The sequence below is a fragment of the Diadema antillarum genome, unplaced genomic scaffold (assembly GCF_040938485.1).
Source record: "Diadema antillarum isolate AM-2024a unplaced genomic scaffold, OU_Dant_1.0 seq00000215_RagTag, whole genome shotgun sequence".
Taxonomy (NCBI): Eukaryota; Metazoa; Echinodermata; class Echinoidea; order Diadematoida; family Diadematidae; genus Diadema; species Diadema antillarum.
In genome coordinates this window covers 446,834-461,342 of record NW_027271270.1, presented here as the reverse complement: position 1 = coordinate 461,342, position 14,509 = coordinate 446,834, and the positions used below count along the sequence as shown (strand labels likewise).

At 37.9% G+C, this 14,509-nt stretch overlaps 1 protein-coding gene across 1 annotated transcript in view; it reads left to right on the top strand.

Annotated features, from left to right (window-relative positions):
- LOC139729019 (palmitoyltransferase ZDHHC18-like) overlaps positions 1 to 12,491 on the top strand; it is a 35,321-nt gene extending 22,830 nt beyond the window's left edge. The window contains exons 5-8 of the mRNA XM_071639943.1: positions 1,411 to 1,513; positions 4,542 to 4,651; positions 5,955 to 6,084; positions 12,024 to 12,491. Of these exons, the coding sequence (XP_071496044.1) occupies positions 1,411 to 1,513; positions 4,542 to 4,651; positions 5,955 to 6,084; positions 12,024 to 12,491 (811 nt within the window). The remainder of the gene's footprint in view (positions 1 to 1,410; positions 1,514 to 4,541; positions 4,652 to 5,954; positions 6,085 to 12,023) is intronic.
- Positions 12,492 to 14,509: the final 2,018 nt, after the last annotated feature.

The following is a 14,509-nucleotide window of genomic DNA, read 5'->3' as shown; positions in this document are numbered from 1 at the left end:
CGACAGAACAAAAACAAAAGAAAAATGAAAAGACAATAGTTCAGAAAGTTCTTTAATGATGTAAGTACAAAATATATTTATTATAAACTGTGTAAAGTTGTGTCCATTCACGTACTGTACTCTGTCAGATATTATGTGCCAGCCACATGTTAATCAGTGCCGGAAGAACAAATTACCGCTTTTCACACGTTGAAGACTAGTTAGTCCAGACTGGGGTTAGTGGGAAATGCATGTAATAGGAAAATCAGTTCGTCTTCAGTGGGTTAATTTTCCAGCATGGGTCTGGCTAGATGGGACTATGAGTGCAAGGGGCATTCTTGATTCGTACTATTAGCATTGCTCCAAATTGCTCCAAATTTTACCTTTTTGGCTGTGCCTATTATGTTATGTCTTCTTTGTTTTATTTTTCCTTTATTCATTTTTATTTCTATTCAAAACAATTGCAAAGTCAAAGAAGACAGTGATAATTGATTGAATGGTTTACCGAGATTGTAGGTTTGGGAATTTAGTGCATTCTTGATGCATATGCACACTTAAGATAGCAAGTCAGTAAACTTCAAGTGCACGTGAGGAATACTCAAAATGCTATGAGAATGTGTCGTGCAAGTTGTATGCAAGATGTATACAAGTCACAGACAAGTTGCTTACAAGCTGCAAACAAGTTGTACTGTGCATACACTGTATATGATGCCTGGTGTGTTGCTATCAACAGTGTGGATTAACAGCTGTAATCATATGAACCATGTAGCATATACATTGTAGAATCCCTGACTTCAACTGTGTAGCACGTAACACTTCCATCAGGACTTGGAGTGATGACATTTGTCTTTTTGTGTAGCTGGAGCAGTAGAAACACTGTAGAACACTGTAGCGATATCCATGAGTAGCTTGATTTGCAAACTTTATAATAGTCATGGTTGTGAAACTAATAACTTGCTTTATATTGTCATATGTACTGATGATATCGAGTATGAAAGTAATAGAATATAATGACGATGCTAATGATAGTGATAATGATAATAATTATAACAATAACGATAACAATAATGATTGATCGTAATGAAAATGATAATGCTAATCATGATAATGGTTAAAATAGTGCTGGCAATGTGACTAATTTTTCTAACTTACAATAGTAGCAAGAACAAGAATATCTTAACCTTTTGAACAAATTGTGAGTGTCGGGAATAAGTGAACACAGAAAAATAGCTAGTCTTGACAATTGAAATGATAACTACGTGTATGATATATTGAGAGAGTTAATTTTATTGTAAAATTGAAAATGATGATTAAAAAACACAAATGAAGAGAAAAAATTAAATGAGAATATTAAAGAATAATCATGGCCACATGTCAGTTTCCATATTTTTTTCTGAGATGTTAATTAAATCCTCCTTAACTGCATTGCACTATCATAGAGGCCTTAATCTGTTTTATCTCCATCTGGTCTGTCCTGGGTCTGGCTGGCTTCCACACGTACCTCATAGCAGCTGGCATTACTACTAATGAGGATGTGAGTATGGATATTTATGCGCCAAAGTTTTGAAAACCATAATTATAGTTTATAAGCTTCTGGACAGTTTTATTGCTTGATCTACAGTCGAATCACGCTGTTCATAAGTTGTTCGTGAACTGAATGCAAGAATTATTGCGCCAATAAATTCTTCATCTCCAAGAGGTGTGATGAGGAGTTGTGAACAATCAGCCAGTAAATAAAATCGTTGTCTTTGCTGTAGTGCAGGATGTTTTATAGTGTCTACGATCTAAGCATCCATGATAAGCAATGAATACAATTTTTGTAGATTGTCATGTCCACTTTTAGCTTTAGGTACAGTGTGCGTACACTAATAGGTATCTTATATTTAGTGCAAGGTTATTTGAAATTTACAATTCACAAAGGTTGTAATAGACACCGATGTTCACTTTAAATTTTGCATTGCGTGTTACCCTGTTTTTGCTTGAGGTAGAATAGTTCACACTGCCATACCATAATGGCACATGATGTGTGATTTGAAATTTACGGTGTACGTCAGATTTTTTTACTTTGAGTATTGTATTTAGATGGGACTTAATATTTTCTGGCTTTGTGCAAAGTCTGAGATCAAGCTCAGTCAGAGGAAGTTATTGTGAACATCAGGAGATATAACATTTGTGACCCTGCATCACAAAACGAACACAAAGTCGCCAGTCATAAAATTTGAGTTAAGAGCATATTCTGAAAGAGCAGACTTCAAGCTTTGAAATGATGTATAACTCAAATCAAATGGACTCTCCTAACCTATCTAAATATTGGGAAAAGAGCACACAATCGGGAAAAGTGTGAACTGAGAAAAAGGCTTTGAAGTATGGGGTCTATTCAAGCGCTAAATTTTTACCAAGCCGTGCTGGCTGTGCGATGAATGGGACAAAAAACAGGATGTAAACCACCATCACATTGTAACAACAATGAAACAATGAAGAGGTTATCAGATTAAACTTGAATTGAGCATGCCTTATCAACACATACAATGTACTGTCCATAATTAATGCCAACTATCAAAGCAGTGGCATCATCCTTTCAAAAGTTATTAGAGTTGAAAGTGAAGGGTGTGTACAAGGTTTTCAAGAAATGAAAAGGGGACTCTAAAGACACACCTAATCACTCCATTCCATGAAAAAACTGTTCGAAGAAAAACTGCTAAAAAACACACTTTCCTGCCCATTTTATGATTCCAAATTTTAGCAAAATGCAGAAGAAGACTTGCTCTTTCAGAAAATATTAAAAAATCAAGATCGGCTAAGTTGACCCATTTCACCTATTTTCAGTCCTCACGAGTCACACAAAATCAATGTGTGCAACTTTTTGTTCGTTTTGTGATGCACGGTCACATATGGTGTGTCATCTTTGATTATACTCTGCCAGGACGTACATATGTTTTAACCCTAAAAAGACTGGGCTATTTTGGTAGCTCGAAAGACTGGGGGGGGGGCCTAAAGGGCCCCCCCTTAAGATCTCGGCCGTGGATCGCGCGATTGCCGCGGAAATTTACGCAATGGTAGTGTGCGATGTAATCTACAAGATCGTATATTCAAATTTTCCAAAATAGTCTTCCTTTATTTTATTTTGATTAATTATGCTAATTTATGCAAGAAATCAGACTCTTTGATCTAAATAAGTAAACAAAGCTCCAAAAGTGCTCATTTTTGGTCTAATTATTCTTTGTGGCATTCTTAGCAAATGTACTTGAAAAAAAATTCGATATCAAAATTAATTTCTCATTTATTTTATTGTTTTATGAATTTCTTATGTATTTCTCTGTTTTTTCGACCTTTTGTTTTTGTTGTTTATTTCAACGAAATTTGTGGCAGATACTTTTTGAAGCATAATACTCCTAAAATAAATTAATTTTAGCCATTGAGAGTAAAAATAAGCATATTTATATGAACCATGTGAAAAAACTCAATTTGCATTGACTTTGTACACAAAATCACATTTTTGAGCCATTTTCGGCCTCACGTGCATGTACAAAAAGTTATGTAACTTCAGAACCATACCCCAGGGCGTCACAAATTTGGTGTCAAAATGTGCGGAAAACTCGAAAGAAAAAAGTCATAGAGCATCGCGGCGAGAGCATTGCGTGTTGCAGAGTAATCGCGCGAAATGTCGAGGGGGGGCCTTTTAGGCCCCCCCCCCCCAGTCTTTTTAGGGTTAAGAGAAAACTCACATTAGAGCTGATGAGCTACGTTGTAGATGCTAACAGAGACTTTGATAGTTCATGGATTTTTAGTATGCCCTCATGTATGTCATTTGTAGTAGACCTGTGTCAAAAATGGTGCATTTGAGAACTATCCCCTTCGAGTGTTAGTTTTACCACCACTCTGTTTCCTGTTTAGTTATTCCAAGGTATTGTATCATGTAATACTGTATACACTATATATTTCGCGGGGGTTTTATTTTCGTGAATTTCGCGAGTCGGGAGCTATTCGCGAAATGAACAACACGCGAAAATATTTTACTTTCCAAAATGAATCCCTTGCCTTGATGATACGAACATTTCAGTACTAGTAGTATACCATGTCACGGCTTAACGAACAGACCATAGACTGTACTGGCTAAGCTTGTTTACGTACATATAGCACGTCCACATCTACGTACGAATACTGTAGAGAGCCAATCCATTATCGCAAGGGGACCACTTTTAGAAATCTAGCGCGATGGACTTAACCACTTCAAAAATGTTGAATTCTAACTTACTAGTTCGCAGAGTTTGGTAAGTTTTTTTCATGCAGTGTATAACTAGTATCATTCTTATTTGCTAGTAAGTTGAAAATTCACACTTTCTTTGCCACTTCATATTTTCTCTAGTCCCCCAATCGCGAATTTAACCACTTGCGAAAATGTGTGACAGCGGCAATTCGCAAAAATTTATGTACGCGAAAATTATAGCATATACAGTAGTATCTCATGCAGTGTCCATGCAGCTTTTATATGCGTGATGCGATGACATACATGTATAAACACATCCTTTGTTTTTTTTTCATTTCTCTTCTACTTTCCACAGATAAAAGGAGCGTGGTCAAAGAAGCACAATCGTGACGCATATAATCCTTACAGCAACGGCTCAGCCATGGCCAACTTCTGTGCAACATTATGTGGGCCACAACACCCAAGGTAGAATGATGATATTCATAATGATGCGGTGCTCTTTATCCAGGGCAACCCCTTTAGTATTTCCACTGCTCCGTCAAAAGACCCTTCCGTTACTATTAATTTGCCTTAGCTTTGTCAGGTACCCGATTGTATTCCTTGGTCAAGAGGGACATGGTAGGTGGAAATATCTTGTCGAATGATGAGTTAAAGCACTTGGCAGGATTCAAACCGGGGACCTGTGATAGGAAGTCAAGAGTCTTCTCCACTGTTTCATCGTGCCTACACTATGATGTTCATTCACTTTCGTGCTTAGATTGAGGATTATGTAAAGTCATCAGCACACAGTTTCTTATTTCAGACACACGCAAACAAATCTGCTGTACCTATCCTTTATCTCAGGCATCAGATATATTGTAAACTATAATATTAGACTAAATGTAAAGAACCACTGTGGCTCAGTGGATAAGACAATGGACCCAAGTCTTGGGGTGCATGGTTCAAATCTGCTGGTCGCTGCAGCTGTGTCCCTGGGCAAGGCATTTTATTATCATTGCCTAGTCATTTAGAGAGTATCTTATTCATACAGTCACATTTATGCGCTTCCTTAGTACCCAAGTAAGGTATATCCAAACACACACTACCAAGCATCCCTTCGTGGGCAAGCCTGTGAGTGTTGTATACTCTAAATTAGCTAGACTTAATACACCATGTACATTATGCAAAACAAACTGGTGTACAACAAAGCATAACATATTGTTGCTTGAGTGTCAAGGCCTTGTATCTCCAATGTTGGTGAAAATCACTCTTTTTTAAAATTAATTGTCAGATAATCAGAGTGATGTTTTGTTGAAATTCTACCTGTTGTACCCCACAAATGAAGCTACCACAGCATGTCAAAGGAAATGTGATCCCATTTGTTATAATGCTTTGGTTGCCATGTGTTTTTCGCCCTTCTGAACATTTGACGTCTTTGTCACCCAACAGCAATATGGCTAAAAAAAATGATCTGTGCACATCATGCGAATCATGTTCTACGACTACATGGGGTAGCTATAATATAAGAAATTAGCAGAATATCTCTGTAGGTCTCCTCTTTCGTCAATGAAATAGTGAACTGGACCGGATCATCTTTTACATATACAAGTCTGTTTAATACCCAGACCTCTAAAGACCATTTAATTAACAATTTCAAATTTATTTAAGCAATCCATTTTCCCCCTATAGGAACTAAAGATTGCAGACATGATGTATTTGGCGTGTATGCACATTTGTGCTTGAGACTGGAAGGTTCTAATTGACAATTACTTTTCTCTCCTCCTGCTAGCTTGATCGACCGGCGGGGATCGGTGACGGAGGAATACACCAAGTCCCTGGTCCAAAACGCCCCCATGCAACCCGCCCAGCCTTACATTCCAGTGCAGAACATGACCATTGACGGAGCCACGTATCCAAGGGTAGGTTTACCCAGCAAGCATGCCCTGTCTCCCTCGGGAATGATCCGTGCTTCCTTATTGCATTGTGGCTTGCCTGCGTTTGCCATGTTCCTTTTTGTAACGTCAGGGCAGAAAGAGAGGGAGACATACACACACACACACAGAGACAGACAGATGGATGTGATTTTCAATCAAGGAATCTATTGTACTCTGTTTTGTGCAACAGGTCACAAAATTGTTCACGAGTTGACTTCAGCCTGCAACTGTTGTTTTTAGAAAGTAGGTGCCCTTTGATGCAAAGATTATGAGAAGAATCATTCCCAAAATTACCTTTATCATTTTTTATTTTTCATTTGTATTCTACTCCAAGTAATCAAAATATAAATGTTTTAATGATGCTTAAAAATTAAATATATTGGGTACATGCTCTCCACTTGAAAAAAAAAATAGTCAAATGCTTATGCACAGTTTCCCTGTTTTCCACTTGTTTTGAAGACATCAAGTCTCCCAGAATATTGCCATTTTGTTTATGTTGTCATTGTTTTCATGTTTGCTTTCAAGGAATAAGATGAAAGGAAATACACGTACTAATCAATTTTATGTAACACTAAATGCGACAAATTGTGGAGTCTGATGTTCAGTGTCTCCTAATGTTTTTGAGAGTGTTATCAATTGTAATTGTTTGACCAGTAATATGTTTTGTGTCAAAATACGTGTCAAGAAATTAATGATCTTAGGATCACATCTAATCTCTCTGATCTAACTCTCCAGTTTTAAGGCAGTAATCTGCAAAAATGAGCAACGAAAAGGAATGGTGCACAGTCGGCTGTCAGAAGTCAAAATCGGTTACTATTAACCCTAACTAGGGGGGGCCTCCGAGGCCCCCCCTCGACGTTCCGCGCGATGTATCGCAATCGCAAAAAGCTATCGCCGCAACGTTTCATGACTTTTTTCTTTCGAGTCTCCCGCATCTTTTGACACTAAATTTGCGACGCCCAGGCGCGCAGTTCTGAAGTTACGCATAAATATGTACATGCATGTCAGACCAAAAATTGCTCAAAAACGTGAATTCGTGTACAATTTCAATGCAAACTGTGCTTACAGGCAAATTTCATAAAAGCATGATTATTTTGGTGTTTTATTGATTAAAATCAATGAATAACATATTTTCTTGATCGGCGCGATGTCACGGACAAATTTCATCGAAAAAACAATGAAAAACAAAGTCGAAAAAACAATGAAAAACAAAGTCGAAAAAACAGAAATACAAAAGAAATTCAAAAAAACAGTAAAATACTTAAGAATTTTTTCTGATATCACAATTTTTTTCTCTTACATTTGCTAAGGACACTAAAAAGAATACTTACACAAAAAATGTGCCTGTTTTGAGCTTTATTTTGTGATTTATACCAAATAGTCTGTTTTCGTGCATCGTTATGCATAAATTAGCATAATTTAGCATAAATTATAATTTTTTGAAAAATTAACCTCATGGTATTTTAGATTACATCATAGGCAATGTGTGTGCCAATTTTCGTCGCAATCGCGCGGTCGACGGCCAAGACCTGGAGGGGGGCCTGGGAGGCCCCCCCCCCCCCCCGGCTCTATCAACTACCTAAATAGCCCGGCCTAGTTAGGGTTAAACGTGGGATTCTAGAGTGTAACATCAGTGTGATATACAATAATATACACATACAATAACTGCTTAGTCTGTATGATGTCAGTGTTCTTTCAAAGAATCACTTTGCTTTTTTTTTTCTAAACCAAAGGCCTCCAACGTAGTGGTCAACTTCTTACTAAGTGTAATCCGCACAATGGTTCAAAACTAGTTAGGTCAGGATGTAGTATTCAGTGCATGAAGGTCACATACTTCATACGAGATTGCAAAAGTCTGCTGAACGGAAAGGATAGAAAAAATATAAGCAGATAATTGTATAGATGAAAAAGTAGACTGATGAATAAAAGATATACTGAAGGTTAGTGAACAAATCAGCAGAAAACCAATGGAATGAATTCATAAACAGATAAATAATGAAGAAAACAATTACAAATACAGCAATAGATTGATTTAATGAATGAATAGATGGAAGCAATTACGTAATACTGTATTTTATTGTTGTTTGGGTATCGTCTTTAATATGCAGGGCTCGACACAATTTTTATTTTTCTCTGGTGGCCCATTTGGCCCCTAAGATCTTGACATTTCGAATTTTGGTGGCGAGAAATACAACAGAATACATATAACAATTCATTTCTGAAAATAGTTGCCCAATCCAGCCACCAAAAGATAACCTTTTTGAAAAGTAGGTGGCCCTGGGCCACGGTATAAATTGATGTGTAACTTTGCACGTTGATGCTTTAAGCTTTGGCAAACGAATAGGAAACAGAGATGTGTCAATTGTTCACTCACAGGGATTCCCTTTCCAGCGAAGACATGGAACTATTTCTTTTTTAAGAAACATTTTCATGGCATGTCACCAAATAAAACTCTAAAATTTTCAGAAATTAAAGCCAAGAAGCGCTCAAGTTAAAATGACTGGTAGGATTAGAGTAAACATAATAAATAAATAGATAAATACAGCATACTTAGATAAATCCATGTAAATAAACATTTTCAGATTACATCTGTATTTTGAAATGCAAATTATCACAATTTTTCTGAAGCATGTTGCAATGTTGACTTGAAATGATGTGTTGTGTTTTAGTGTCTCCTGTTTGAATATTTCCTGTGCGCTCAACTGCTATTGAAGCTTCAAGGCCACTTTCCCCACAAACTGTGTTTTAAGGCGTGGCAGACTTTTCCATGGTTTCCTTATTACGTTTTCTAAAGTAATGTGGCACGGATCATAAACCACGACTGGAAATCTTACAGTCAGGAAAATTAAATGCATAAAGATCAAGATGAAGACGCTTCAAAACTTTGCAGCCAATTTCTCTAAAACTGCAACTTATTTCTTCGCAGACTTTCTCACATTTTTTTTTTATTATTTGTTGTTTCATTATATCTCAAAACAGACCAAATACCACTAGAAATGTACATAGTTTGGAAAATCTAATACATCAAGATCAGGGAAATTGATGCTCACTATAAAACAGACCTCCAAACCATTCTGAATTTGGAGGAAAGAATCTGAATTTTGACCATTCCCAGCTCTTGTTTAGATAGGACTTTCCCATTTTTCTTGATAATTTTACTGCACACTCCTATTGGAAGTGCTCTTTCTTTCCCTGCTTTTTAGTCAAATCATCCCTATTTTCAGTCAGAAAGGTTGGGTGGTCTGCTATAAATTTGATAAGGTTTGTGTGGTGGCTGTGAATATTCAGAGATGGTCACCCCCATTTCTAAACAGGCCCGTCAAATACTTCAAGGTTTATTCATCATCGTAACATGACAGGAACTGTAAGGATTCCAACTTAATGGAGAGACTATAGATGCTCTATTCCAGAAAATGACAAGAATGTGTTAAAGGAGAATGCCCATTTCCAGTGAAGAAGATGTGTTTACAATGTAGTTTACGTTGTATAACTCAACCACGAATGACTTTATAAGCTACATTTTAAGCAGATCCATCAGCATTGTCACTGGATACCAAGGATTTGTGATGTTTTTTGTCATTTAAAACTGAATAGAGAAGCACTGTATTTTTGTCTTATGCCTGAGATTTGTTAGGGTAATGTAAAACATTTTCTGTAACTGTATTAGCAACACTGTTCTAGATATTTATTGTTCAAAATATATCACACCATACTCTTACTAAAGTGTGTGATAGAGTTAAATTGACTACATACACTGTAGATAGCTATAATAAAGGCCCAGTTAACACTGTATACAAATTACATTTGTGCGCACTCTAAAACAAAATAATCTAGATGAAATGTTTCATTGAAAATGGGCTACAGAATTTCTTTGTCTAACCCACCATATCTTTTGAATGACTTTCGTTTTGCTGCTCAGGTAAAGATTAGATTTCAGCACCTCACGCTCTAAGGGAAAGAAAAATGTACCTGACAAACTTTAAGATGCAGGTTTTTACCTTTGATTCCTAATTGAAGTGATACTGTCAAATGACTATCTATACTTTAATTGCTAAACATTGTGATATTGTGCAAAGTATTTCACTCACTTTTATGATTTAGTCTTGAATCCTCAAACTCCCTCTTGTGTTATTCTTTTATCCTCAGCAACCTATGCCTGTACCCCCAGAATCCACCAATGACAAGCTGCCTTCAGTAGCCTTTAACAGCCACTGACCAATCAGTATCCCCGTTCCAAAACCAGCATCTTTTATTCCAGTATGTATGTTCATCCCCGTGCTAGTTGACTGTAGTGGCGTGTTATATTTTGTTTACTTGGTTTGAAATGTTGCTTTGTGTGCCATATTGTTTGCATGTTGCTAAAGTCGATATATGATACAGATATTGCCTTTGTAGAGATGTATTATAACACTTTGCAGCCCCACAGGAGGTATTATTTTGTCCAAGAGATTATGTATTTTCCCACAGCATAAGGGTAAAATATTGTCTCAAGGAAAATAGAAATATCCCAAGGGACTGTCAAGTGTTATGCTACAACAGACAAGGCAATGCCTGTTTTCCTTAATGGTCAACAAAAATACACATTCATCTTTTCAGTTTAGTCCAGTCAGCAGCCATTCAAATTTTAGAATTATACTACCTGACATGATGTCACTGCTGACAATTAAGGCGTTGCTTCAAAATTATACCTTGGATCCTGCAAGGTATAATTTTGATGCAATGCCTAAAATAATTTTGATCCTCACTGCAGTAGTCATGTGATTGCATTAAACCAACCAATGACCAGTGAGTATTTATGTGGACCAGTCAATATAATATGATATTGTGCACATCATAGGTTTACCCTTTTCAAAGAGTCAAAAAGTATTGTAAATTCATGTGACAAAAAAGCTCCACTCCAATTTGAATGAATTCTGAGGACTTTTAGTGGAATAGTGCAAGTTTTAAGAAAGCTTCTGATAATCTTATAAAAGTAGTCATGCATTCTTCAATTACTTCTTTTGTGTTTATTGTAACTTGCCAATTAGAAAGAAAGGAGCAGATGTTTGATACCCGTAATACTGCGAGTGCATGGAAATGTTGCTTATTATTGGCCAGTGGCATGTAGTTGATATGTTTGTGGCCATTAAAGTAAAAAGATTTGTCCATGCTAGCATGAGAACAGCCAAAGACAGTGCATGTCAGAGTTGGAGCATGTCACACATGTGCGTTTTATTCAGAGCAAGTATTAACTCACATTGAGAAAATGAGACATGGTTGTAGCTTTACCACTATGTCTTCACATTGAATACAAAGTCATGGGTTGTCAAGTAACAGCAAAGTCAAAATTTTACCAGCTTTGTGCAGATCAAGGACAAATAGGTGTTTCAGGCTTATTAATGTCAAGTGCTTGTGGTTGATATTTGATAGTGGTTGTGGCAATGGTAGCTGGTACACCATAACCTCAGGAAAAAATAAGAAACACATTCTTGGTTAAATTCATGCTCCGACTGGCAGTTACTTGCCAAGTTTCTTTCAGTTTCATTTCAGTTTCATAAACATTAAACCATGAAGTGGTACTGGCACACTTCTGATGATGATATCTTGCCTTGAATAAGCTTATAGAATAGATATTTCTGGATAGATTCAAAAGTTTGCCTTGTAAATACTTTTTATGTTGTCATGCATCTATTGTAGTGACCATGTTCCTAGTGCTCACATGTTCAGGCAGTTATTTCGCGCCATGCATTCATAAAATAGTTTGCGTGTAAATCAGGGTTTAGATGTAGTCATCATATACATGTACATTGTATGTCATTTCAGCTTCAGTGATAGATATTTTAACAGATGGTTTTCTATCAGGGGGATATGAGAGTGTGCATCTTATGTTGGAATGGTTATCATTTTGCTCATGCCGTCTTCCGTACCCATCTTCACACACACAGCAAGCAGTACCTCGCTCCAGTCTTACCACGTCCTCATCATCCACCAGTTCCTACGAGAGCTCATCGCAGGACCAGTCATGCCCCATCTCACGCCTCCAGAGCCCCAGCCACACCTCAAACAACAGCCGGCACTCGCAGGCGCTTCATCTGACGGAGCTGTCCACCGCCCTGACGTCGTCCGTCTCCTCGCAGCTGACGAGCAGTAAGGACTTTGCCGTCCCGCCCACCACCAGCAACGCCTCCACGCTGCGCCTGTCCGTTGCCCTGAACGTGGTCCACCCGTCCCCGTGCACGCAACGGGAGACGCAGCCGCTCCTGTCCTCGCACAGCGACGAACACTGCGATGCACGCTCGGAGAGTCGCGACGACGAGGGCCTGGAGGCGCCCCCCTCGCCGTCGGTGGAGATCCGACACGATGCGACGCGGACATCCAGCGAATGCGGGGTGCTCAAGCTCAGCTCTGTATAGCGCACAGTGATATTGTGAATGGTGTGGTAGCCATCTTGAATGCTGGACATCGTTGATGCATTGCAGACAGTTCTTCTCTAGTGGATGCAAGCCTCTGTGATGCAGAGGACACATTCTTCCAGAGGGAGAAAGATGCTTTCCCTTATCAAACAACACACATGACCAATGTGCAAGGACACAGGAGACTGACATGTGTAATTGATAATAAATGGTGGTTTTAATGCATTTTTGTACTTTTTCTCATCCTTGTTGAAGAAACAAGTTGGCACAATACATCACATAGATTTACCTTTACAGTGCAATTTCACACCATGCACAAGCTTGATTTGTTGAAGTATAAGAGCAAAATGAGGCAATCTGAGTGGCAGAAGTCTCATTCAAATAAGACATTGAAAATAGATAAAGCTATGTGGGTAGATTTGTGGGGTCACTGTGGCATAGTCGATAATACTTGTGACTTTCAATTTTAGTTTTCCCAAGTTCAAATCCTGTCTAGCACCTGTGTCCTTTGACAAGATGTTTTTACTGTGGCTAACAGTCCCTCATGACCCAGGTGTGAAAATGGGTGCCTAGCACCTGTGATACATGCGGTAATGGCAGGGCCTTCTGGTTTAGCACTTGCAAAACTGAAGAGGCTACCCTTGGCAAAGAAAACTGTAGTATTATTTTTCATATGGAGGTTTTAAGTTCAGCATGTTTTCATTGAATACTGAAAGTTATTGCAGGACTGCATATTCAAATTAGCTACGGTAATGATGTTATCAACGCGTATCTCACTTATTATCTGGCTTTTGAACCAAATTACAAATTAAAGTGCAGAGCTCAAGCATTTTGTTTATGATTTTTTGCAACTATAACCCTTCACATCCTTAGTCATTCATTGAAAAGTTTCATGCAACACAACAAGACCGTGATGAGAAGGATACAGGGTTTGTTTCTTTACATCGAACATCAAAAAGGATAGGTGTCTCTGACTTGCAAGTCATCATATCCTTTTTACTCCGTATATTTTGTGTATCATTGGATGAAAAAGATAGGGCATTGAAGGTGCCATTAACGCCGTATGGTTAGTGGCACCTTCATGCCCTATCTTTCTCAACCAACAATATGTGATGATTACTTTCACTAGTGTATCATGATTTTAAAACACATACGAGACATTCAAATTCCAAGATGTTTTTATTTTACAATTTTCTGATTTTATGTACCATCTACCACTTTGTTTCTCTGATTCTACACTATTTGATGAAGCCAATCTGAACATAGTGTGCAATCGTACTTTGAAGGTCTAGCACACATGAAAATCATGGTCCAAAATTCACAAAAGTATGTAGTTCAACTCTGGCTAACCCCTTTGTGCCTAGTAGGCACTTAGTTGTAACTTGCCATTTGTTTTTAACAACATTCACTTTGTTTCCCCATTCCCCCAAACTAACCCAATGGTATAAGTTAGCCAGCCCTCTTAAATAAGCATAACATTATGCTTCAGTCCAACATGAAGATCAGGGTGAAACAGTCGGGATTTGTGGAACAAGGTCATCTCTGTTCATTGGCAATTAGTTCTATGAAACATGTGTACTAATCTGTGGAGGAAGTACTCCTGGGAACATATCAAATGGCCAACAAAACGCAATAAAGGTTTGCAAGTTACCACAATGTGTACGCCTGGTCATCATAGACTAAATTGAAACCACGGGTTTAATTCTAAATCCCTTTTTGGATTTGAGTCCTTGGGTATTTGATGTAGTCCTGGTGTGAGCATGTTTTATAAAATGTCTTAATGTCTTACCATATTGGGATATATTCAGAATGAACCAGAAGGTGTTGGACAGACGTGTGCGTCTTCACTGTTCAAACTGGTGATGCAGGTGTGAAATTTGTCGAGCATTATAATTGCAGCTGTATGCACTGTGTTGCATTCGCATCCTTTTAATAGCCGTAGAAGAAATGATGCAGTTTTCTCCACATGTCACTCATCACATAATACAGCGTATATTCTTCACTGTAAGCACAGCCAG